At 42.3% G+C, this 24,165-nt stretch overlaps 1 protein-coding gene across 5 annotated transcripts; it reads right to left on the minus strand.

Annotated features, from left to right (window-relative positions):
• Positions 1-424: 424 nt before the first annotated feature.
• On the minus strand, positions 425-23,838 carry LOC118508945 (eukaryotic translation initiation factor 3 subunit A). Of its 5 annotated transcripts, XM_036048855.1 has the most exons (8): positions 23,540-23,838; positions 23,359-23,414; positions 16,652-16,939; positions 5,723-5,873; positions 2,243-2,341; positions 1,855-1,986; positions 965-1,765; positions 425-856 (listed from the first exon to the last, which is right to left on the minus strand). In XM_036048855.1, exons 1-8 carry the CDS (start codon positions 23,549-23,551, stop codon positions 776-778), a joined length of 1,620 nt encoding a protein of 539 aa, XP_035904748.1. In that variant the 5' UTR covers positions 23,552-23,838; the 3' UTR covers positions 425-775. The 5 variants fall into 5 exon arrangements, with proteins under 5 accessions (XP_035904748.1, XP_035904752.1, XP_035904749.1 ...); XM_036048859.1 differs by lacking the exon at positions 16,652-16,939 and having other exon boundaries at positions 23,540-23,833; XM_036048854.1 differs by lacking the exons at positions 23,359-23,414; positions 23,540-23,838 and adding an exon at positions 19,750-20,660 and having other exon boundaries at positions 429-856.
• Between the last annotated feature and the right edge of the window lie 327 nt (positions 23,839-24,165).

Raw genomic sequence — 24,165 nt, forward strand, 5'->3', positions numbered from 1 at the left:
TGATTTATTTTAGGAAAAGCTCGTAGAGGTCTGTGGAGATTTTGGGAGCGAGCTTTGACACTTCTGGACCCTTATCATTCTGCTATCGCGGAGTTTTCTGCGTTCATTAAACTCTGTTAAATGCAAAAAAATGGATTTTAAGACATTTTTACTACCAAACGAAGGCAAAACGTAGTACAAATATTTATTTACTAAAAAAAACTTTGTCATAAATCATACTTTTAACACAAGGACAATTAAAAACAATTTTGTATTAAAACGCCGTTTTTGATTTAGAAAATATGATTCGATGGAATAAAAATATTCATGAAACGCTTCTCTGCATCAAACATTGCATACCTTTGGGCATTACATGTTACCTGCAATACCTATATTCCATAGCTTTGTCACCATTTATGAACACATTAAAACCACAAAAAATCCATTTGTTATCAACATTCAACATTTCTACTAATTTCTGGCAACGGTTTATTGAGACAATGTGTCGTCCACTACACAAAAACAATCATTCTCATTTTTTTTATCACAACGTGCATTCAACAAACATCACACACTCACAGGCACACAGCATTTAGTTTAGAAAAATAAATAAACTACCAAAACCCCTTTCCGGACACTTGGGACAGTCCAATGGAAACGGTAGGATAACAAATCTCCACGAGCAGAACGTCAGCGCTGTCGGCCAGAATCACAGATAGGTCGATTTCTTCAAACCCTACACTCAATAGGAGACTCGGTGGTTTAGTGGTGCCGAAACTAGGGAGGAGGGGGCCATTTACTTTCCGAAACCTTTCTTCGTTTTCTTCTTCTCCAGCACGATGATTTCATCGGCGACGTTATAAATATCTGCAACGGTCTGCAAATGTAGTAAAACGAGAGCAAAAAGGGTCACTCCATAAAATGCGTTTGGAAGCTGATTTTGCAATTGTGATTTAATCAACCACCAACACACACACACACTTACATCTGCTTCCTTGAGCTTCGTTATTTTGGGATCTTCGTTCCGGACTTGGCGAGCCTTCTTTTTCTCCATCAGCGTTTTGTCCAGCTCCTCGCGCAGACGTGCTTCTTCGGCCGCTTCCAGCTCTGCTTCGGTGGCATCTTGCTGGTCCAGTTCTGTGAGGGCTTCCTGCTCGGGAGTTATATCCTCGGGTTCATCGGTGTCCTTTTTCGTGTCTAGACCACCCTCGACGGTCGCTTGATCGAAGTCTTGTTCGGCTTCGGATTCATCGCCCGAGTCCTTGCTCGCACCTTTAGCCACCTTGATCGCGATCGATGTTTCGAGATCTTCGGGAGAATCGGCATTGTTCATCGAGATGTAGCCTTCCTCGGGTGAGGAGGACTCCTGGTACTCGTTGACTTCACTTTGGCGCTGCATTTGACGCTGCTTTCTCATGCCACGCCGCTGCCGTCGTCGATCACCCTTTCCACCCTCCATCTCCATACCCATGCCCGATCGTTCGTCCTTCATGTCGAAGTCACGCTTCTGAATCGTTCGGCCGAGTTCTTCACGCTGCAACATCAACATCGACCGTAGGTTCATATCCCGACAGGGACCCTTCTTCGTCTTCATCCGCAGCAGGTTCAGCGAACGATCGTTTTCCTCGATCATGTACAGCTTTTCCTCCTCGAGCAGCGCTTCCCGTTTGGTGCGTCGCTCAATTTCCCGCTCCCGGCTCTGTTCCTCCATCTGCAGACGTTCCCGCTCCCAGCGATGGCCCTGTTTGATCAAACGTTCAGCATTTTTCTCACGGATCGTTTTCAACTGCAAGAAAAGTAAAATACGGCGCTCACAAAAGGGTTCACTTTTCGAAGGCTGAGGCCCCAAACCGGAAGAGAATGAAAGGTGCAAACCTTTTCCCGCTTGTTCAGAATGTTGACGTTCGTTTTCTGATTCACAAGAAACACCGAGCTGGTCATCTCCTCCGGTATGCTATCGCCCGCACCGGACAGTATCAGGTTGCGCTCGCGCTCGATTTCCTTCGCCTTTGAAGAACGGACCGGGAAGCGACAAAAATTCAAACAGAAAAGGAAGGAGTTAGTGAAAGCAAAACATAATCAACACGTAGCGAAGCGCAACGGACACTTTATGAGATCTTTTTGATATCTCGTTCCTTGGTTCGTTTTCTACTAATATTGCCTTCAGCCGACATCTTAAACACCACCTCGAGACGTTGCGGTCCCTGCCGTGCTCACGCAGGACGACGCAAAAGCTCGAACCAAACACCTTGCGATACCTTACCAGCACGATACTGTGCAGCGGTATCAAAGACCGGGGACAGTTTTCGAGACTATACTTGCCGTCCAGGATTAGTTGCTTCTGTCGCTGCCATTCTCGGTGCTATCTCGGTACGGTGTTGGTCCCGGTGATTTCATTATTGTGCAGTGTTTCGTATTGTTATTGTTTCCCCAAGGTTCGATTGATGTGCGCATGGTGGTGAACGGCACCAGCGGTAAAGCGAAGCAACGGTCCAGCCAAGCCAACGGTGGATGCATTGAAGGTATGAGTGCAGGAACGTGTGAACGAAGGTTGATGGTTATGATTTTTCAACACAATTTTCCACAAACATATAAACGGTGAGAAACAGATGAGGTAAAATAAATTATCGTATTATGAAGGCTTATAAATGACGGGCGTTTACAATAACTACAGGCAGACGTGATAAAGTTATTCAATCGATAAAGCTTATCCCTAAGCGATCCAAAACGTTGTGAAAGGGCATTTCATACGGGACTGACAGTTTCTATGGTATATCACGCCTGAATGTATGCAAAACCCCGTTTTTGAAAAAAATGTATTAGGGCTACAAAATTGACAGTTCTTAGTGGCCACCTATCGCACTTTGTCCAGCAATTCAACAATCAAAATTAATTAAATCAGTAAGCATTGCTGTTTGCATAGCTTCAGGCGCTATATTTGTTTCCTCGTCGAGTCGTGGCATTCCATTACACCTCTTTATTTCAAATTGAATTCAAATCGACTGAAATTAGAATGGCAAATTTTCATACCAGGAATTCGAAACTGGTTAGTTCAGAATTCATATTTATTAGCTAACTTTATTAGCTAGCGCGTTAATGCCATTTGATATATTTTTAGACATAAGGTTTAAATTTTACCACTCGATATGGGAGCTCGCACATGTGTCTGAAAGTTAGTTATTGAAAAGGTAAATGTTTTAAATAAATCTAATATTTTCCAGCATTATTTTCCTCCACACTGAACCATGTTAATACCACTCAAGGCTCAACCCTTCTCCTGTAGTGTTTACTTATTCTATCCAATGGAAAATGAAGCATCACCATCCACACAGCAGCGCTTCATTCCATTTCTCGCTCGCAAAATGGCTACCATGACACCAATTCATGGAACCTACTCAGGTTCCGCATAATCTTGAAATATCTACGAACCGGGGTCTCGCCACCGGGCCCATTCGAATGAAGCCGCCCCCCCTCCGTTTGTTCCAATTGCCACGAAGTGCAGTCACGTATGCAGCCGAGTTCAATGCATGGATCAGGCGATATGCTTAACCTTTTTTTGTTGCTTTTCGCCACGATTTTCACAACCCCACCCCCCCCCCAAAGGGCGCACAAAAAGTCGTAACAAAAGCTCGTCCCATTCTTCATAAACTTTACGCTCACGACGAGTGCGTGCGGATGTCCCTCTTATTCGTGCACATGCCGGTCGTAAAATGTGCTCACATCGGTAGTATAAAACGCGGCGAAACGCTGATTACGATTATGATAATCACATTAAATGCCACATTATCCATTTCCTAGACTCTTAAGGCTGGGTGGCTCCGTGTTGCAACAGTTCGCCGTTACCTTGCGTAGTGCTTACGGTGGTAGCTTCCTCAAGTGAGAGGCGGTTCAAGCGAAGGCACGTACAGCAAAATGGAAAAGGAAAAAAAATGAAGAAGCCTCGAAGTTCAGAAGTTTCGAAAAAGTTCGAAATGGAAAAAAAGATCCTTAAACATGTCCTCTTGAAAGTACACTCAAGTTGTGTTCCAAAAGTAAGTGGACGGTATATCGATTTACGCTCAACGCTGTGTCTAGACGTGAGTAATGGTGCTTGCTTTAACATCTGATTGTATTTGTGATTGCTACAAAAAACAGCACATTTTAAGTGAAATAATAAGCACCAGGAAAATTGCTTTAAGTCCAAAAGTATGGGATGTACCAAATGAAAGGAAAATTCACTCATAAGGAGATGAGGTAACAGTTCTAAATAACATTGAGGCAGAAAAGGCTATCCTCAACTCCAACTCCCATTCCTTGGAGAAAACTGTGCCAAAACTGTCAATCTCAGATCCAAGCTTTGAATGTCAACCCAAAGCGGGAAATTGAGGCATCTCCTCTCACACACCGACGAACAGCAAACACTTGGCAACAATCGAACCACGTACCAGGAGGAACAGCAGGCACATAGACTGTCCCTGTACCGAATTCCGGGTGCTTGACAGCTGTGTGGGGGACAAATCCAAACGATGTTATCAATAGTATATTGGTGCAAAAAACGCTTATCACCTTCGCTCGATCGATCGATAGGCTCAGCTTTCCAACCAAGGAATGCATTCGGGAGCGCCGACCGGGGGCACCACAAATTTAACATTCATTGGATGGCAACATTTGAAGTAAAACACCCAAACAAACAAAACGGAAACGAACTCCAAAGAGACAGCAGCGAAACATGCTACTATCGAAAATGGTGGAGAAGGCCCGAACAAGCTCCCCGTACTAGTGTCAAAGTGAGATGGTGCTCCATGCTGTCATGATATACTAGCGCACTCTCGCGTGTGTATGGTCGTGTGTTTCACTACTATGTGCCAGGTATCACTCAAAACGGTTATCGATTTCACAAGCACACCAAGCATACCCACACCGCGCACAGCCTACCGAAAGGCGGCCAGGTATGGACAACTTCAACTAGAGCTAGAGTACCGAGCACCGAGGGCCTGAAGTGCTGCGGCAGTACTTATGCCGGGCTCTGTTTTCCAAATGCGGTGTGGTTTCTAAGATAATCAGCTCGCAATCGTGTTAAGATAACAATTTTCGACACTTGCCTATCTCTTCTGGTGGATCAGATTCCATGCTTCTCTGAAGCGTGGGTTGTTCCGATTTAGATACATTGAAGTTGAAAACTTTTGATGTTACTTGACTTTCACTAACTCAATTTTCAAGTTCATGGAAGAGATCTTGACCCTCTCTAATGTTCGTCTGTGTTTTACCTACAACATCAACAAAGTCGTCTAAAGTTAGAAGGTTTAATTTCCAATAATCAAGCAAATGTTTCCCCCAGTAATCAAGAGTAGAATTTTAATTGCAAACGCGTAAAATTCTACGCGGTAGAGCAGTGGGAAAAAAGCAATGCGAGCAAACGATGAGTGGTGAAATCCTTGTGCGAAATGACTATGAAATGAGAGCTACCAATGGTGGATGTACCCACATCCCAGACACCCGGGGGTTTCGGGGTACGTTGCTGGTTCCTAATAATTGGAAGGTGATTTGTAATTTTAGGCACATCGCATTGTTCCTGCTGCCTGCAGGTTCAAGGTACAATTAGCGATCGAACGTGAACAGTGCGGAGCTAACGAGAGCATAATTGGAGGAATCCTTACAGTAACGCTGGTGACGTGAAACTTTCCCAAACCTCGCAACGTTTCCGATTCTGGCCAAAAAGCTGCGGCATCCATCATTAGCGGTAATGTGTAGCACCGCCACTTACCTCTCGCTCGCTGATCCGCTTCTCCAGCGTGACATTGTAGTCCTCCTGGATGCGACGCTGAAGCTCCTGCATATATTTGCGATCCGTCAGCCGGACCACATTCGTTCCCATCAACTTCTCCAGTTGCGCGGTTACTCGGGGAAGGTTCACACTGAAACGAACGGTCAAGGAAAAAACGGAATGCACGTTTGGTAAGACAACCTGCACAACACTGCACGAACTAGGGACACATCAATCACCAAGCGGTGGATTGATTCACACCAAATCCCATACACCGATTAAATGCCACAACAAGTGAGAACTCGCTAACCGAAAGTAATGGACAATTTCACACCACCGTAACACCAGGATAATGGATACAACAACCCAGAAACCGGGCTAGCTGCAAACGAAATCACTCAATCCGGAAGCTTTATCCGTCCGTTGGCGTGCGATGGCACTCGCTGACTAATGCTCCGGGGCGCTCCAAACACTGCCCGCGTGGCATCAGGCGAACAAACGAAAGCGCAAAGTGAAGTACGCGCTAGTGTTCTAGTGTAGACCTAGGTAAGGGTACGAGAAGTACTATTTTCTACCCCTTTTCAACCATCGAGAGCTCTCGAATTGCAAACAAAAAATCGAAATTGTTTGCTGCTGTTGTTCTAGAAAAAAAGGCCAAAACACACACAGACACATACACATTATCCGTGACAACCGATCGTGACGCTATTGACGTCCCGGGCTCCCGACATGGCCGACGGGGTGTTCCGGATTTATGTTGCGCTTTTGCTACCCGGCTTTGCAGGTGAAACAGAAGAAAATCGAAAAGCACATCACGAACTCTCGGTTCCGAGCAAAACAAAAGCCCAACACATCGAACGTGTATACTGTGAATGCTACCCGGTACAGGCGCACGTGGAAATTTTTGGCAAAAACATAACCTCGAATTTTCGCCAAGTCCACGTGGTAGTAGGTACAAAAAAAAAAGCAAAACACGAGAAAAACTCATAAAAGCAAACGGATGGTGTAGCTTGCTGGTATCGGATGGGTAACGGTAAGAGGGAATCGATTGGCATGGTGGCATGGAGAGAAGATTCTTCGATTCAAGGCAAAGGACGTAGAGCCGATGGTGGTGCACCAAAGAGCCGACCAGTCCCAAACCAACAGCAGGCAACGCAATAACAATAATAATCGTGATCATATTTTTACGAGGCGCCATAAAAATGGTGGATTTGCTGAAGCGTTAAGGGTTGTGTCGGATGAGCCGCCCGCATACTGTTGGGTGGCTGGCAACACTGGCCTGTAAGTCCGTTACGCAAATTGTTGCAAAGCAAAAGGGGTTTTAGTGGTTGATCTGCTACGTAATACGTGCTTTGGGGAAGGAGATTTTGTAAGAGGAACGTTTTTTTGAGGTTGATAATACTTTGAATTATTCTGTTATAAATGAAGAAATAATTGTGTTTTTTTTTATTCATAAAGAACGGCCTGGCCGTATTGCTAAAAGAATTGTGTTAAAGACTTTAAAATAGGCATTTTATGAAGAGAGCACCAGGGAAGCGTTAGATAATAAAGCGTGATAAAATAAGCTCAACATAAATTACTTAAAAAAAAAAACAAAGCATTCGATAATCACGATCAAAAATTAACAACAATCACAAAAGCAAAGAAGCAAACCAAAACAAAAAAACATTCATTGCATAATTTTAGGTGTTTTGAATTTTTGAAAAATGCTAGTGCAATGAAAAACAAGATTAAGGGTAATAGATGAATAAAGCCAATTATATTTTATTGTTATCTACTGTATGTAAAGTATTAAAATAATAATTTGCGAATAAATGAAGATTAAAATCAGATTTTAAATCTTGCGCCTAATTGTATGCAATATCCTTTTATTTTAATTTGGTGTAGTAAGGACTGCACTATGCTGAACAGATTAACCACTTATGAGTGAAATCAATACAAGAAAAGCAGAAATTGTAAGAATTTCACAGATGTAGTGTCAAAGAAGACAAGAAAAATAAAGAAGAAAAAAAAGCATAAGGTGAGACTCCAGTGGTAAAATATTGCACGAAAAAATATATAGACGTGAATTCGAAATTGCCTAGCTTTAGGCGCAGCTAAATCCTTTTCCAGCCAAGCAAAATGAAATTTTATAAGTTAAGCCCCTGAATGTAGGCAATTTCTTCGATACAATAGCATTTCATCAAATTTTACAATTATTTTAAACGTATCAATGCATTCTAGAAGCAAAAGCTATTCAAAAATCATACCTTTAAGATCGATTCCGTTGTAAAGCTACTGATACAATTCAGCATGCAAGCAATCGAAATTGCTTTCCGTAATTTATTTCACTTCCATTTTACACCCTCGTAATGAGCCGGGGAAAAGGTTAGACAACAGTAGCACGTTAAAAGCACTCGCCCAGAACGCGTCGCGTGAAAGTGAAGTGACCTCCGTGACCGCGCGTTGTAGCAACGGACTAGATAGCAGTAGCTGGCACCGCCAGCGACGTCCCGGTCACGACTGGAAGCAAATTAAAATTACGCGAACGAAAGAATGCTTTCGCTGCCGCCTAGCAACAACCGACTGTCCAACGATAAATGGAGTTTCGCTTCTTGCTAAAAAGGGGGAAACAGCAGTCGTACGCTTACTCTGTTCAATTAATGCAACCGATTGGCCGAATGGCTGTAGTCCTCTCTTCCACCATGCGAACAGCCTTTGTAAGAGGGTCATGGAAATGGCTTTAACGCTCGAGTCAGCAGTGTGTGAGGCACAGGATTTACATAGGATAGTCGACATCGTTTACCAGACACATCACGAGGTCTCTCCAACGAATGTAAAACGATGAAAACCCATTCCAGCACGGTACCAGAGGCCAGGCAATGGCCTTCGTCTCGCTTTCCGCAGCTGGTTGGATGGGTGGATGGAGAGTTTCGATTTTCCACCAGCAAGGCAAAGACCAGAGCACATATAAATAGAACTGGACAAAAATCGAATATCGAAGCATCGAATGTACATAAAATTGATAAACACAGTTACCGCTGCCGGAGAACGGTTCGATCCAGAACCATCGAGACCACACCGACCCGCTTACGCCAGCTGCTTCAATAAAGCGATTTTCCACGGACTCCTTTTATGCGCCTGTCCTCCAAAAGCAAACGAAGGCACGTTGGAGTAGGCTTACCAAAGGATGCATAAAATATTATTCAAACAACCTTATCGCCAACCGATGCTCTGCCGGGTTGCATTCGTCGATCGTCGTCGTCGTCGACGACGAGACTCACAGATTGAGACATTGCCCAATGTTCCAATGACTTCTGGTCATGGAGCTGGTATCTGGACGATACTAAGGGAACGAGTTTAAAGCGATTTTTCACACTCCCTACCAATGTTTACTCGTAGTACAATGTAACTCACACACCTCAACCACCCCATTCACGCCCACCAGAACACTTTACATTCCAGTCGACAGTCCGCGCTTCGTGACGATTTAAGGCTTGAGGTTTTAGGGGTTTTGTTTCATTGTGCAAAAGTCGCTAAACAAGCGCATCGGAGTCGGGTGTTAGGTGGCCATTTTCCGCCAACGTACGCTGACATTAGATATTCCACACGTTCTTTGCTGCACACGTCACACAGCATGCACGAGTGCATGTGGCCGCAGTCGGTGCAGTCGACATGTGAAATAAGGGCAGCTGTTGCACAGGATATTTTCGGTCGCACGGTCGCTTTCACATGCCCTCACACACTCCCTATCTCCCTGGAATGCCTGGGAGCAATCGAATCACTGTTCATAGTTTTGTGTACCATCCAGCTGTCATCATTTTCAGGCTGTGATTTTAACATGCGATGAGCGGAATGGTACCGTAGCGAAAAGTAATTATAACCATAATCATGCCTCACGGGGCAGGATATTTTCATGAGGTGAAGTGTTTCGTTTCCTACATTTACTTCGTAAACGTTCCGCTTCTACGGTAAAATTGTAACCTGTGTTATGGTTTGGTATGATGGATTGAATAGCATTTTGTCAATAAAAGTGATATGGAAAAATGGAAATAAATATAATATTTATATTTTGCGACAATTATAAAAAGAAAGAGCGAGATTTGAATCTAATTACATCAGATTAGGTGATGAAGAATACCCCTAAAATATAGTGGGGTTCACCATTCTAGCATTAAATATAGTAGAAAAACCATAATTCCTATGAAGTATGCAACGTATTGAAATACGATTGCAATGACTGTTGAGGCCTTAGTAATGAGCAATTAATGCGAGGAAGAATAATTAAGCATATATTTTATTATTTAAATGTGACCATTACTAACTTGACAAAGAATATGTCTGGGAAAATCACAATGTATCCTTGTTCTAGAAAATCTTTTGCAATAATCGTCCAATAATTATACTTCTTTTTTTGATAAATAAATTTCAGGTTGGGTTTGAGAAATAAACTAATCAGGGTACGGAATATTTCACAAGTAATTATTTATAAAATTTAAGCATAAAAATAAATAAATAAGTCAGTACGAAGTTCATCATTAATATCGACACTGTTATTACGATGGTATGCTTCGACTTACTCATTAAAAAAGGCCATTTTAAAGTAGTAAAAGTAGTTTCAGTAAAGGCAAAAGGCCATTTTACTGAAGAAGTTGGTGATTTTCTGATTGTTTTTGTTGAATGTTATTTTTTGTAATTTTTTGTTCATGTGTTATTTTTTATAATTACTTTATCAAGCAAATGAATGCATTTTTTGAAATTTAGTGCCCGAGATAATTTATATTATTCGTACATTATTTTACTTTTTAACTTGTATCTAAAAACAAATTTAATTTAGTTGAGATTTTTTTCTCCGTCTTTTGTTTGTATTTTATTTTGCTATTTATTGCATTTGGGGCGGTCCGGTGGTAGAGGCGATAACGGCGCCGGTCGTCACTCGACAGTACAGGGGTTCAAATCCCATCCAAACCGGCTCCCCGTCCATAGAGATGACTATTTTACTACGGATAAAATAAAGTCACAGAAAGCCAGAACTGGCAGGTCGAGACCACTCGAGGTTGTAGTGCAAAGGAAGAAGAAGGTTTCTTGCATTATTAGCCTTTACGTTCTACAGATTTTCCAAACCATGATTTCATTATACATGAGTTATAAAAGTATTTTTAAGAGTTTAGTCTCTATTTTTAAGATACAACCGCATGCAGTCTTGTCCTGCTGTTTTTGGTTACTCTGCCTAATACTAGACTTGGCTGGCCAAAAATGATTAAGGGGAGTGTCTAATAGGATTTGATGTTGGTACTGTCATGAAAAAAGTTGATACAATAACAATTGATTAGAATCCTTTAATCTCACCAAAGTTTGGTAACCTTTGGAAGCACTTCAAAATTATTACTGATAAAAAGTAAAAACACTGAGCATCAGGTATCATTCCCTATCAGAAGAGTAATAAGATGCTATCAGCCCAACCTAACCCTAACGTAGAAAGAACCAAACTTGGACAAGTCCTTCTGTACGCAATTATTTGATGTATAAAACAATTTGCATCAATTAATAAGCAATTCATTATGTCAATCATCAATACATTCCTACTCCTGCGTACACCTTAATACCTCGATTTCCCATCTTTTTGATCGATGTTCCAGAAGGAACACATCCCATGAGTAACCGCATCATTTACACCTGACACCTGTGACACAAATCCTTCCCCAGCGTGTCATTAGCAATACAGCAGCAAAAAAAAGTAGAGCAGAAAATCAGTTGACAGGAAGTTAATCGCATTCTCTAGCACCCACATTCTACTACCTTCGAATGCGTGCGTAGGTTTAAACAACGACGTACGACATCGCTTAACCGCAGTTAACCTAACTTCCACCTTACAGCCGAGAAAGTGGAGAGGAGGCAAATAAATTTCCATCCCCCAAGTGCATTGGAATCGGTACAAGAGAGAAGAAAAAAAAAGGAAAACGAAACCATTTATTTTCATCAACAGCTGGTCCCGCTGCTGGTAGGTGGTGCGTGTGGAATGCTGGAGCCATCGACCCCAACAGCCGTTACCCTGCACTGCATACACCGGGGGCTTGCTGACACGGGTCGAGGTTTATGATTTTACTTCCGGCTTTACTGATTTTAATTAAAAACTGCATCCGTCCCGGATACGGGGCGAAAGGGACCGAGACCGAATGATATCGTTATCATACGATATTAGGTCACACGCAGCCTTCCTTCACACCTAAGTGTCCCGGACAAAAGAGCCATGAACCAACAAAAAAAAGGTAGATTTAATTTAGAATGTATCTATACCTTTTTTGTCGCAGCAAATTATCATACTTGTGCTTTTAATCATCATAATTGCACTTCATTCGCACACTTTTTTTTTATCTGCGCACAGTCTCGTTGCATTGATTTTGTTTTCGTAGTGCATCGCCTGCAACCTGAGTTGCATCACGCGAATATATAAGCTTTTATCAATTTCACAGCCTCAGGTAAATCCTTTCCTTCTTTTTTTTTTGTTCTTGCTCCTTTGAACGCCCTCAGAAGCTCGGTAAGCTAATTAATTAATTTCTGTTGCGCCACTTTGTTGCAGCACCCGTTTTTGCACTTTGTGACAGTAATAAAATATGCGAAAGTGCAGGGAAAAAACTTGTTGCTCAACAGTTTGAGCTTCAAAGTTTCAGACGACGAGGCTATAAAAATAAATCTACTACTCAACTCGGAAGGTGAGTCCTACACTCATTAGCAGTGCATGTTCTGGCGGAAGTTTTTGTAAGCATCGAAATAGTTTTAAACAAGTATCCAAAATGGTGTTTGTGAAATAGACATTTTAATTTTTGCCATTAGTTGTTGGCCAAAACCCCTTGTTATCCACACTTACTCCTGACGTCTCGTTGGTTTGACGGCAAAGTTACACTCGCAGAACGTAAAGTCCTCCTCGAGCATCATCTTCTCCAGTTGGTTTTTAGCCATATTCGCTTTCTTCATTTTTAGGCTTGTTGTTCAAACGTTCTTCAATCCACTTCAAGAGCACACTTTATCACAGAATTTGATCCATCTTTTGTTGGGTACCGACAAAACGATTCCTCACCACAATAGTGTGAGGACGCTGTGTTGACATCCTATTCTTGCTATAATAATGTCTTCCACTTCAAATATTATAGCACACATGCCTTCCGATAAGTATCTCCGCTAAGAACACATCCACTCTTCAAGAATCACTTGCTTTAACCGTCTTCAACTGTGGGACTTCAAATCAAATAGGTGCTTCAGGTGGTTGTACCTCCATCAGCTGTTTCTTCCTTCACGTCCACGTGATCACTTCCTCATGTCAATAAACCACAAGTGTAAAACGCGTTCCAGACCAACAAAAGGACCTCACGTCCAACCGTTCGGGACTCTGGTGCCAAACTGTCAAAAACCAAATCTTTACCACCATCCGAGCGCCATTGACGCCTTCTTGTTTGTTCTCACCTCGTTCAGGGCAGCACAAACACACGCACACACACACACCCAAAAGTGTATCCTGAAGCCCTAGACCCCGGCGAAGGTTCCCTTTACCGAAATGGATGCCGTGCTGATGGGTAGTTGACGTGAGGAAAACTAATTCAAACACCGCAACAAGGCAACTAAAAGGCTAAAAGAAGCAACAAAAATGGAGACGAAATAAATAAAATACGCTTTTCGGGTGGGGTCCTCCAGAAACGATCCAAGAAGGAGGAGACAAGGGACCTGAAAAAAAAACAACAAACAGACGGAGCGTCGGTGCGAAAGAATCGCGAATCATAAAAACCGAGGCACGATCGTTGTTTTGAGAGGGGAGCCGGGAGTTGCGTTTTGGATAGAGAGACCTACAAGAAACCCGACGAAAAAATGTATCACAATGAAGAATCGGGTTGGTAGTTTGGTGGGCCTGGAACGATGGGAAAGCAAAAACTCGGCCAGAATCAATTTGGCACCCGAGTTTTTTTGTTTTGTTTTTGCTTTGCCAGCCCCAGGCTGCTAGCACGAACTTCGTGAGCAACTCTTAATGGGTCACACGAAAATACCTTTTTGCCTGCCTGCCTGGCTGCCGAATCCAATCTGATAGTGTAAACGGTCGTGGTGGAACAACTGCTTGGAAGTTGGTAAAGTTCCTGCTAGGGGTGAAGATAACAAAGTATCTAGCACCCATCAAGGTTTCAAGGGCGGAAAGCGCTGGTGGAGCTCGAATACTGCCCAACCGCCCGCCGAGAAACAGGTGGAGCTAAACGTGAATTCGTTAAAGAAATAAACAAGACATAAATTCACTTTTCGCCTGGTACAGGTTGCCACCGTTCGTCGGGTTGCCTTCCTTCGGGGAGTTCACGGCGAAGGGAGGGGGGGCTGGTGGTGCGCCTAAGGAGGTGCCGAACATCAGCCCCGATGAGGTGCCGCTCCTGATTTATGACAGTTTGACACAATAAAATAGTGAAACCTCGAACCGTAACGACGTAATCAAGGTCAAGAGTAGGGGCCATTGTAGACATAGGATGGGTTTGCATTTTTTTATTTTCAAGTTCTCTGGATGGTATTAGCTGTTATTGAATATCTTAAGAGGAATGATTTGTTTATTTAAATAATGTTTCAATCGTTCTTGACTGTTGGCGAACCTTACAACAGCTCCTGACTTCAAGGCTTTAAAGTTCAGTGTCAATATCAAACATCAAAGGAAGCCATTTTAATCGTGCCAATGGAAACGCCCATTTGACTTGCCTCCTAGCTGCTGGTACTCCGGAAATGAATCATAACGGAGCACAATTGTATATCATCTCCGATCGTGCTAACCATTCAATCAATCGATGTAAATCCCGTTTTGTAAGGCACCATGCAAGCAATAACTCTTAAATAAATCATTCCCATCTGTTTTGCCCCAGATTTCCCATCAGCACGTGGTCGCCGCAAGGTAAATCCGCTGGCTGTAGGCTTTTAGCTTCGGTACACTGCGCTGGAACCAGCGTCCTAGCGGGCCATTTCTCCCACGTTCCAATCATCAGTCAGTTGGCACACCAATTCGCGACGATATTCTCTCTCTCCGTACCCTAACCAACATTGCAACATTGTGCCTGGCGTTGTGGCTACCACCCAGGGGAGTATACATTCTCGATCGAATCAAATCAATCACGAACAGCAAACTACAAGCTTTTATGGCCGTAAGCTTGGTTCTGCCGGCCGGAACTCTGGGCCTGGTGTAATCAGTGACGGATACCGTCACACCGAGTGTCTCGAGTCGGCTTACTTCACAACCCCAAGACAAGCCCAATGTCAAGGACGTGAAGGAAGTGCTTTAAGACTTTACTGGAGGTGGTCCGAAGTATGGCGATAATAGACTGGGCTCAAAACTTTGTCCATACCTTGTTTGCTGGCACCGGAAACATCGCCTATCCGGTGCCAATAAATCCAATTTCCGTCATCAACATGTCAAAACTTATTCCTGTCACCGCACCAACCTACACGGTGGTTTTTGCTATGTTCGTGTCAGGTACACTCCTAATTTCGAGGATTTTTTCTTTCATTTTTTTTTGTAACAGTACAATAACTAAACGAGGTGTAAAAACTGGCGAAGGAGAAGCGAGAAAAGTTTGTGCTTTTTTATGATGACTACACACGGAATGCGCAAACATTTTGGGAAAAAGTTTAACGAAGCAACTGTTTCAGGGTGAAACTCTTGCAGGAAGAAAAAAGAATGGGAAAGTTCTTTAGCGTTTACGGTGGAATTAGGTGTTAATGCCGGAGTGCAACACTTCGACAGTTCGTAAGAACAAGTCTTTAAAAATGGAATCAACATGAAGAACACACTCTGTACTTCAAAATAATAGTTTTGCTTTGTAGTCACTAATACAAAAGGACCTAAATGTATGCATAATGAAGAAAAAAAATCAATTTTCAATATCAAAATCAATAGTTTTTGTGAGGAATAGTGTCTGTATTTTCTTTTAGTTTTCATTTCATTGATCTATATTAAGATCAAATGTGAAAGATGATTTTTTTATTAATTAGTCTTAAACTAAACGGACATGTCGTTCTATATGAAAAACAAATATATTCAAAGCTATTATCTATCACCGATCTATTGAGACGGCCCGGTGGTAGATGCGACAACGGCCCGGTCTTCATATGGCAGGAGCGGGGTTGTAATCCCATCCGGACCTTTCCCCCGTAGTGACGACTGACTATCCAACTGAGTGGTATCATTAAGTTTAGTAAGCAACAAATGGCAGGCATGACCTTTAAGAGATCGTTAGCTCAAGGAGAGAGATCTATCGCTGAGCTGTTAAATTAATTTTTCCTGTAATGCATTTGATTACAGCTAGAAAATAACTGCTGTTTATTTAAGTTTTTTTTTATTAAATTATATGCAATCAAAGAAAAGGGACAGGTTAAAAACTGTAAGTTTATAAACAAATTTTACGTGAACTCAATACGTGAACTTTCAAATGGTGATAAAAGAAATGTCGTTGTAATTAATATAAATAAATCAATAAAAGCTACCAGTTTCATCAAGAAACACTATTTTAAACAAATATTCTTTCCACTGCTTCATGACAACATACACACTGTGAGTAAAAGCTCGCGTCGAGCAAAGTACTCGAATACTGAATCGGAATCTGCTCGAATAATAACGATTTATAGCAATGCCTGAGTTTTATAGCAAAACACTGTTAGCATGCAATAAAAATTGCTGAAGACTGTGCGAATAACATAACTAACTTTTTGATTCTTTTCTTAAATTTGATTGATTTTTCTACCATTAAAATATAATTGATATAACTTATACATTGTTCAAGAAATGAAATTTACAAACAATATTGTTCGATCAATCTTTCAACAAAAATTCATAGAAATACGGCCAAGCCGTCCTTCATGAATAAAAAATAACATAAATTCATCCATGCATTTAAATTAAAACACAAAACTATCTTTAACTAAGTTAACCATATTCACCTGTACTCGATCTTTGGCCCCAGGTACTCGACCGGCAACACTTCCACGTCGTACAATTGCCGGAGCTTTGACTTACGGAAGCGAACCTTTTTGCGACTTCCTCCATTACGCCCGCCCGCCGTCGTACCGCCATTGCCGCCCGGTCCAGTCACACCATCCCCACCGTTAAAAGTACCGTCCTGGTCGGGGTGAATCAGCTGATTGCCGCTCGGGAAAATCGATGGTAAACTCGACGTTCGGCCGGGAAGTCCACTGAACCCGTCGCTACCGTAGCCTGCGGCGTCGTCACTGTCGTAAGAGTAAAGTGAGGTGTACTTTAAACACTGGTCCGTTCTTTTTCGTGTAGTGAGGTACATGCAGACAAGATTTTACGTTTCAAAAAGGAAGTGCAAAAGAATATCCAACAAGATTTTTTGAAGTGCTTTTTAAATTCGCTAGACAATTAAAAAGAGCTTATCATATCTATTTGTTTAAGTGTTCATTTACCCTCGCAATAAAACAAGATAATTAAATTACAGGAAGCAATCAGTGCTGTTCAAAGCTTCACTCGCTTTTCCTTCTCTCAGAACTCCTCAAAACCGACGACGGAACATAAGAGCTTTAGCCTGAGCAAAACGATTGCAATCACCAAACAGGTTGGCAGAGGCTTAAGACGATGCCAATATGTAACGCCTCTCAACTTGTTGCTATTTGCAGTCAGTTCACCCAACCAGAAGCCGGTCCCATGACACCAGCCCGTCTCCAGGGCGGGATCTCTCCAGTACGCCCAGCCAACCCGCACGAGGAAGACGTTCGTCTGCTCGTACCAAAGCGGTTTCGCCCAGAGGCCGAACAGACGACGCATACATCTCACTTTATGGCGATTATCATACCCATAACATATCCGCACACTTAACGGCCCCAATATCTTCCAATGTCACGAAATATCGACAAAATATATAGTAGCGCCGGTAAGTTTGCCGAGCACCAGGTTTCACCGGTTTCGACACAACGTGCAGGTATCTCGCGGTGTAAGAGCGTGATCAAAGGACCGGTGCGGTGGTGGGCACTTGGTTGGCAACAATCACCCAACAAAGCGTAATAATCCTCCGAAATCGTCGAATCCCTCGGTCGCAACCTGAAGGAAAGTCAATCATAACCGTGCACCAAGGCGACAACCAGGCGGAATAGCGACGGTTACCGAAGGACACCGGCATCGGCTCGAACTACCTGATCCTGGCGGTACGCATATCATGGCATATGTGTTCCATTCGGAGGTCATAGATCGGGCTGGGATTGTATTTTTGCATTTGCATATTTTGCGCATTGTGGGAAGTTGGGAAGAACCTACCCTACCCAAGGCGCTAAACAGAGACTTGGCAAAAATAGAGCGAACTCCCCGCGCTGAAGGGTTTAACATCGTGTCACTTTTATTTATTCCTGCTCGATTGCGTGCTGATGGATAGTTGATTATGCAGCTTTCTAGTGCGAGTACTTCAGTAACAGCGGGTGCTTCTGTTCGATGCAAGATTAGAACCACCAACGACCTGCACCTGCAGACGATTGATTCCTGTGTGAAAGCTAAATTGGTCGTACTAGGGTTTGCAAAAATGTACGCAATTACCCACGCAGGAGAAGCCACTGCAAGTGCTCACCAGCACCTTTCTGGTGCATCGCAATGACACACATATGCTTGCTGATGGCATCGGCCTGTCTTACACAAACTAATACTTCGTGCTCAACCTTCGTGTCGTGCCACGAACAGTTCTAACCGTTGCATCGTACTTTGCACGATGCACATGCACCTCCGCTCGGGTGGCAGTGCAAGTTGCACTTCCTTGGCAAATAGGTATGGCATGTTTTAGGTCAATGCTCCTGTTCGAGTGTGAGCCGTAAGCCCTTAATAATACGAAACAGGCTATCAATATCAAGGGCGGTAAATTTTAATGTTGAGTGGAGATGAGTTATTTTTCAATAAATGAAAATAAGTATTCAGAAGGTAGGAATTAAATTATAAAAATATGGTGATTACAAGAAAAGCCTTTCGCTATATTTTTTTAAATATTTTAGCAATGGTTAAAAATGTTAACATACTAATTACTTAATATATTGATAATTTGATTCATCTATTCGAACTATTCTCTAAGTTCTATGGGGGAGATATTTACTAGATATTTATATTATAGTCCAAACAGTCCAGAAGCTGACTTGCTGCTTCAGGCTTGTTAGGAGTAATCTTAATTCACCTTGCAAATATTTTGTTCTAGAATTATGAGCAAAATTGTGTTACTGTAAATTTAACAATGCATTTAATACTAGCTATGATTTTTGAAAATTTGTTTTATAGCGTTAAGGGACTTTAATCAAAAATTCTTTGAATCCAGAAAGTTTTACATTAATCCATTTCAGACTTTGTTTTTATTTGTAAAGGATGGGTATCGCTTTTTAAGACTTGAATAATGATGAATAATGACTTGAACAAAAAGTTTTAGTAAATGGATTTATTTTATTTTGTTTCATTGATTTAATTTGATTTATTTTACTTCAGGGTAGCATGGTGAGTCATCATAACTCACCGCTAAATTTAAATGATAGCTTAACGCCTGACAATATGCAATTTGTATAGAAAATCACAAAATTCCTACCGAGGTGAACTCCATTGCATACCTTCAGGCGCAGCTACTAAAAAAGCCAGTAACTTTTTTGGGAATTCGGGAATTCTATAAGCACAGCACACATAAAGATTGTTAATCTTTATAAAAAAATGCTAGGAAAAAAAAGTACTCAATTTTGCGTCAAGCTTATCAAATCTTTTTGCTTGAAAATTCTAAACAGTAACTGTAATCACGGTTACTGAACAATACTTTTTTCGCATTTTTTTACGAGCATGTGCCTACAAAAAACAACAAATGAAAGTTTTTACATATGTCTTGCTGTTACAACATAAACTTCCATTACGATTGTCTAAACTGACGGGCAACACATACGCCTCCAATCAAAGTCACAAATCACACATCACACATGATATGAAAAGAACATCCAACACAAAGCTGTCTGCGAAGTGGTAGTGCAAAGTTTGTTTAACTAAAAAAAAAACATCCCTCCCTTACCCAACTTACCCCTGACCGGCCGTTTTTCGCACCCCGGCATAGGCGGACAGCCATCCGGCCACCTTGAGCGAATCCTGTCCACTCTGCTTCTGAGCTTCCCTGCCCAACAGCTGATCGATCGTACCCCAAAAACTGTTTGCATTCATCCTGAAGCTGGGATCTCTCTTTTAGCACCACAAGAAAATTCCACCAAAGGGTTGGAGGTGGCCGCAGGTTTTCTGTCACTGTCACCCATCAATCAGCACGCAGGACACGAACGAGCACCTGCTCGTTCCTGCTGCTCCAGTTTGCGCGCCATTAGTGGGTTTAAGCACTGCTCTCGGTCCGATTTTCACACGCGCGAACGAACGAACGAACGTTGACACTGAAAAGCAACGCGGGCGTCAAATGGCGTCGTGCCCATTGCTCGGTTGGTATCAATAAATCATTGATAATTAATTTTTCCCATCCATTCACATTTCACAACCACGAAGGACCGGCCGCGTGGATCATGCCGGTGGCGCCTTTGTTTGCTGCACGATGGTGATTGGTTTTATGGGAAGGATTTTCATCATTACATACGTAGGAAATGGGTTGGAGATGAAGCACTGGATTGAGCAACATTGCGACAGAATGTACTGGGTACGGTCATTTACATGCTTGAACGTGACAGTAACTTCTAGAACGCTCTACTGCTCTGATTTAATTGAGCGAAAAGACACAAAGCACTGTTACAATGTTTGCTTTGGTGTCTTTAATTCAAAGTCAAATATGAAATTCCTCGAAAAATGTTACCAAAACTGTTCCAAAACCGGAAGAAATGTCTCATTAAATTTCCCACTTTCACTCCCATTTTCAAGTTAGATGCACTTCCAGATTAGTCAGAACTTTTCCGACCCTAATTTTCACCACACATTCTACACCGTGCCCGACCGAAAAGCACCGATTCACTGCACGCGAAAAACCATCACACTTCACCGATTCACGTCGACATCCAAACTGACGCTCGATCGAACCCAAAACCATCGGGCCCCGGGTTGGCGTCGGTAAAGAAAAGCTCCGACGGCTGTTGTTTTCCCACCCAGGGCCGCGCCACCATTACCAGCCATCGCCCTACCCCGTCGTTTCCAATCAGTCCCGCCCCAAACGCCAGGCCAAAGCACAACGCTCGACCTACACCGGGCAACCTCTGGGGTCTCCACCGCTCTGAATTTTCCGAAACCGTTGGAAGGAAGCGGAAAAACCCCCGGCACCGAATGGAAGGCGCGAGGGCAGATGTGTGGATCGTTGGCTCGCCATAACGATTGGGCTGGGCTGGGTAGTAGAAGCAAGAAAACGCAACAACGCGCTTCGCAACGTCTGGAGGATGTACCGACACACCAGTAGAAGTCATCCATCTATCCGATGGTGATGGTGGCCTGCACAAGGTGGGTTTGATTTTCGTTAGCCGTAAACGGGCGCTCACGTTTTTACTACGGAGCTGCTGGTTTTTGGATGTTTTTTGGGGGACGTTCCTTGATGCTGATGTAAAACATATTCAAAAAAGGTGTGTGTGTGTGTGTGTGTGTGTGTGTGTGTGTGTGTGTGTGTGTATGTGTATGTGCTTGGTAGCTTCACGTATGGCGTGTGAAGCGTGTGTGTGACGAGAGCGACAGAAAGTAAACATGGCGCTCGGGAGGGAAAATCGTTGAAAATCGACTCCTCTCACCCACTCGCAATATAAAAACGTCTTCACACATGACTGCAGGAATAAACAACACTGGTAAATTGCTAAGGAGAATGCTTTGTGTTTTGGGGTAGGATAAGCCAAGAACGCTACAAACGAAACGCAAATATTTGTCTTGTCATGATGGATTTGTTGGAGAATAATGTATTGAGCCAGACGATAATTAGACAGTTTATGTAGGTATTGAATTAAGATCCTTTCTCATTAAATAATCCATGGCTAGTTAGAAATGCCAGATCAGCAATACTCCACAAATTTTAGATCAAAGATTAACTTAATATTAACATTGAAAACTCTATATAAATAAATCTATGTAAATGAATCATATCGCCATAAAAATGTTCATTATTAAAAAAAAATTGCAAGTCACAAACTGTAGATGCTTTACAGAAGTAGCAACGTGAAGAATGACTTATCACAGGAATGAGCAATTATTAGATATGAAGTTCGTCGTCTACTGCAACCAAATAGGCCGTTTTATTCTAGAACAAATGACACATAGCTGTGGCATCGATCTGGTGACCGATGCAGAAGCAACTAGGTTTACACACCATCTGAACGGCTATCAAATCCCATCCAGACCATCCTAGGCAATGACTGTGGCTAAGGGCTAAGTTTAGAAATCCATTTTATGTCTTACAAGAGGCTACTAAGGCCCAAAGCCTTTCCCTGTACGAGTTTCCAGATCGTTTAACCCAGATGAAGAAGATAACATCATGCGGATGCTTGCCAGATGTCGAGAACCGAGTTCATTTTCACATAAATGGACATGAAATAAAAATTGTTCTTCTAAATAGACATCCCTTTCATAACTTTTCAGACCAATTGATATAGGGAAAGGTAATCACAACATCATCTCATACTATGAATTTAACATGTAATTGTTGTCGATAAGTTCAGTATCTCTATATTTGGTGGGATAAACAAAATATAGTGTACTGAAAGCTGCTACACTAAAACAACTTAGAACTCCAATGAAAATCATCTCTTATTCTTGAATAAATATGTGATATTCTAGCTATTCTACATTGCAGAAAGTTAAAGCCAAGATTGGTAAAGTATTAAAAACTCCAGAGATACGAAAGTTGTGATTGTAAATTTCTACTATTTTTAAAAAATTAAACATAGTAACATAATATTAAGCAATACGGCCAGGCTGTTCCTTATGAATAAAAAAAACATTATATTAATATTAAAAATAAATAAACTTAATGCAACAAAGGAAATTCATCAGCGATTACTAATCTCTTTTTTTTTCAAATCCGTGTTTCGACACAGTTTTGTAACGTCCAACTCCATTGTAAATCTCCTTTTGCTGCAGCATATGCTATGAACGAATCAAATAAAACCCCCCCACATAACCTTCCATAACCTACCCCAACTCCCCATCCAATGCGTGATTAGAACGTCCTCCTCCCCAAACAAAGGTTACCAACCAAGTAAATAACGATACCACCCTCAACATAGTTTCGATTGCGTCCGAAACAAATTAACTCTCGCGGACGTTACCCTTTCTGCCACGATGACTCAGATGGGCGAGGGCAAGAGGTTAATCAAGCTGTCAGTTTAGTGTTTGGTGGCCCACTTTTCCCCGGGACCTTTTCCCCATGATATGAACTGCCACCATCTCGTGGGTGGGTAAAAAGGGATTGAACTCGAATGACACGAAAAGGATTTGTTTTTTTGCCGGTGAAAAACAAAGGTATGACAAAGGAAAACGAAGGAAGCCCGGCCTTGTCACGCAACCGGATTACTTCGCCCTGCTCAATTGCTCCACTTACAACCGCTAGAAAAAAGGGGTTGCATCGACTAACCTCAACACCAGTACCGGAAGATAGTTCCGCTCCCTCCCTAACACAATCGTAATCATATGGAGATATAGAGGAAATAGAAAACGGATCACCACTACTCACGCATAGATAACACTTGGCCGTTCCCACCAACAGTCTTTGGTGTCAATGTCACCGTTCTGCAAGAAAAAAAGGGTCAAAAGAAAGAAAAGCGACACGTCAGAGAGAAGCATCAGGTTATAAACACACGAGCCTACAACAAACTTTACAACTTGTCGTTACAGCCATGTCGGTTCTACCTTACCGAGGAATCCATCAGAATGCTCTTTGTCGGCAGTCGCCGTTGTTCGATTACCACCGGTACAGAAAATGGTGGCCCGTAAACACTATAATTTCCACCCCTTGGTACAAACACTGCACAAATTATACTCGGAGCACTAACTACTACCACCGGGAACCACCTATCCTACCGTGTAGAAACAACAGAAATTTGACATTTATGACACCAAGGGGCAGGAAAGGCAAAATTTATTATTATCACTCAATGTGTACTACGATCAACGCTCACTTGTAGAGAAGTGCCTAGAGTCGAGTCAGAGCCTACTCTTTGCACGGTTCTCTCTCTCTCTCTCTCTCTCTCTCTCTCACGAGGAACCATGGCTGTCATGGTTGATCGGTTCACTCAAATTAAGTGATCTCATTTGCAATGCCAATCGAGGGCGCTGTAACGAGCTTGAAGCCTCGGATTTGCGTTTGCGAGGATCACTACGAGGATGATGCATGGTATAGTTGAGGCGAGCAAAAAAAAAAAACAGGAAGGTTTTATGGTCAGTTAATTGGTTTGTCTACCGGTGTGAATGTAGGCTGTGAATAGAGTTATACGCATTATGGATAGGTGATTTGTCAGCTGGCGAACGATAGAATGGAAAG

The sequence above is a fragment of the Anopheles stephensi genome, chromosome 3 (assembly GCF_013141755.1).
Source record: "Anopheles stephensi strain Indian chromosome 3, UCI_ANSTEP_V1.0, whole genome shotgun sequence".
Classification (NCBI taxonomy): domain Eukaryota; kingdom Metazoa; phylum Arthropoda; class Insecta; order Diptera; family Culicidae; genus Anopheles; species Anopheles stephensi.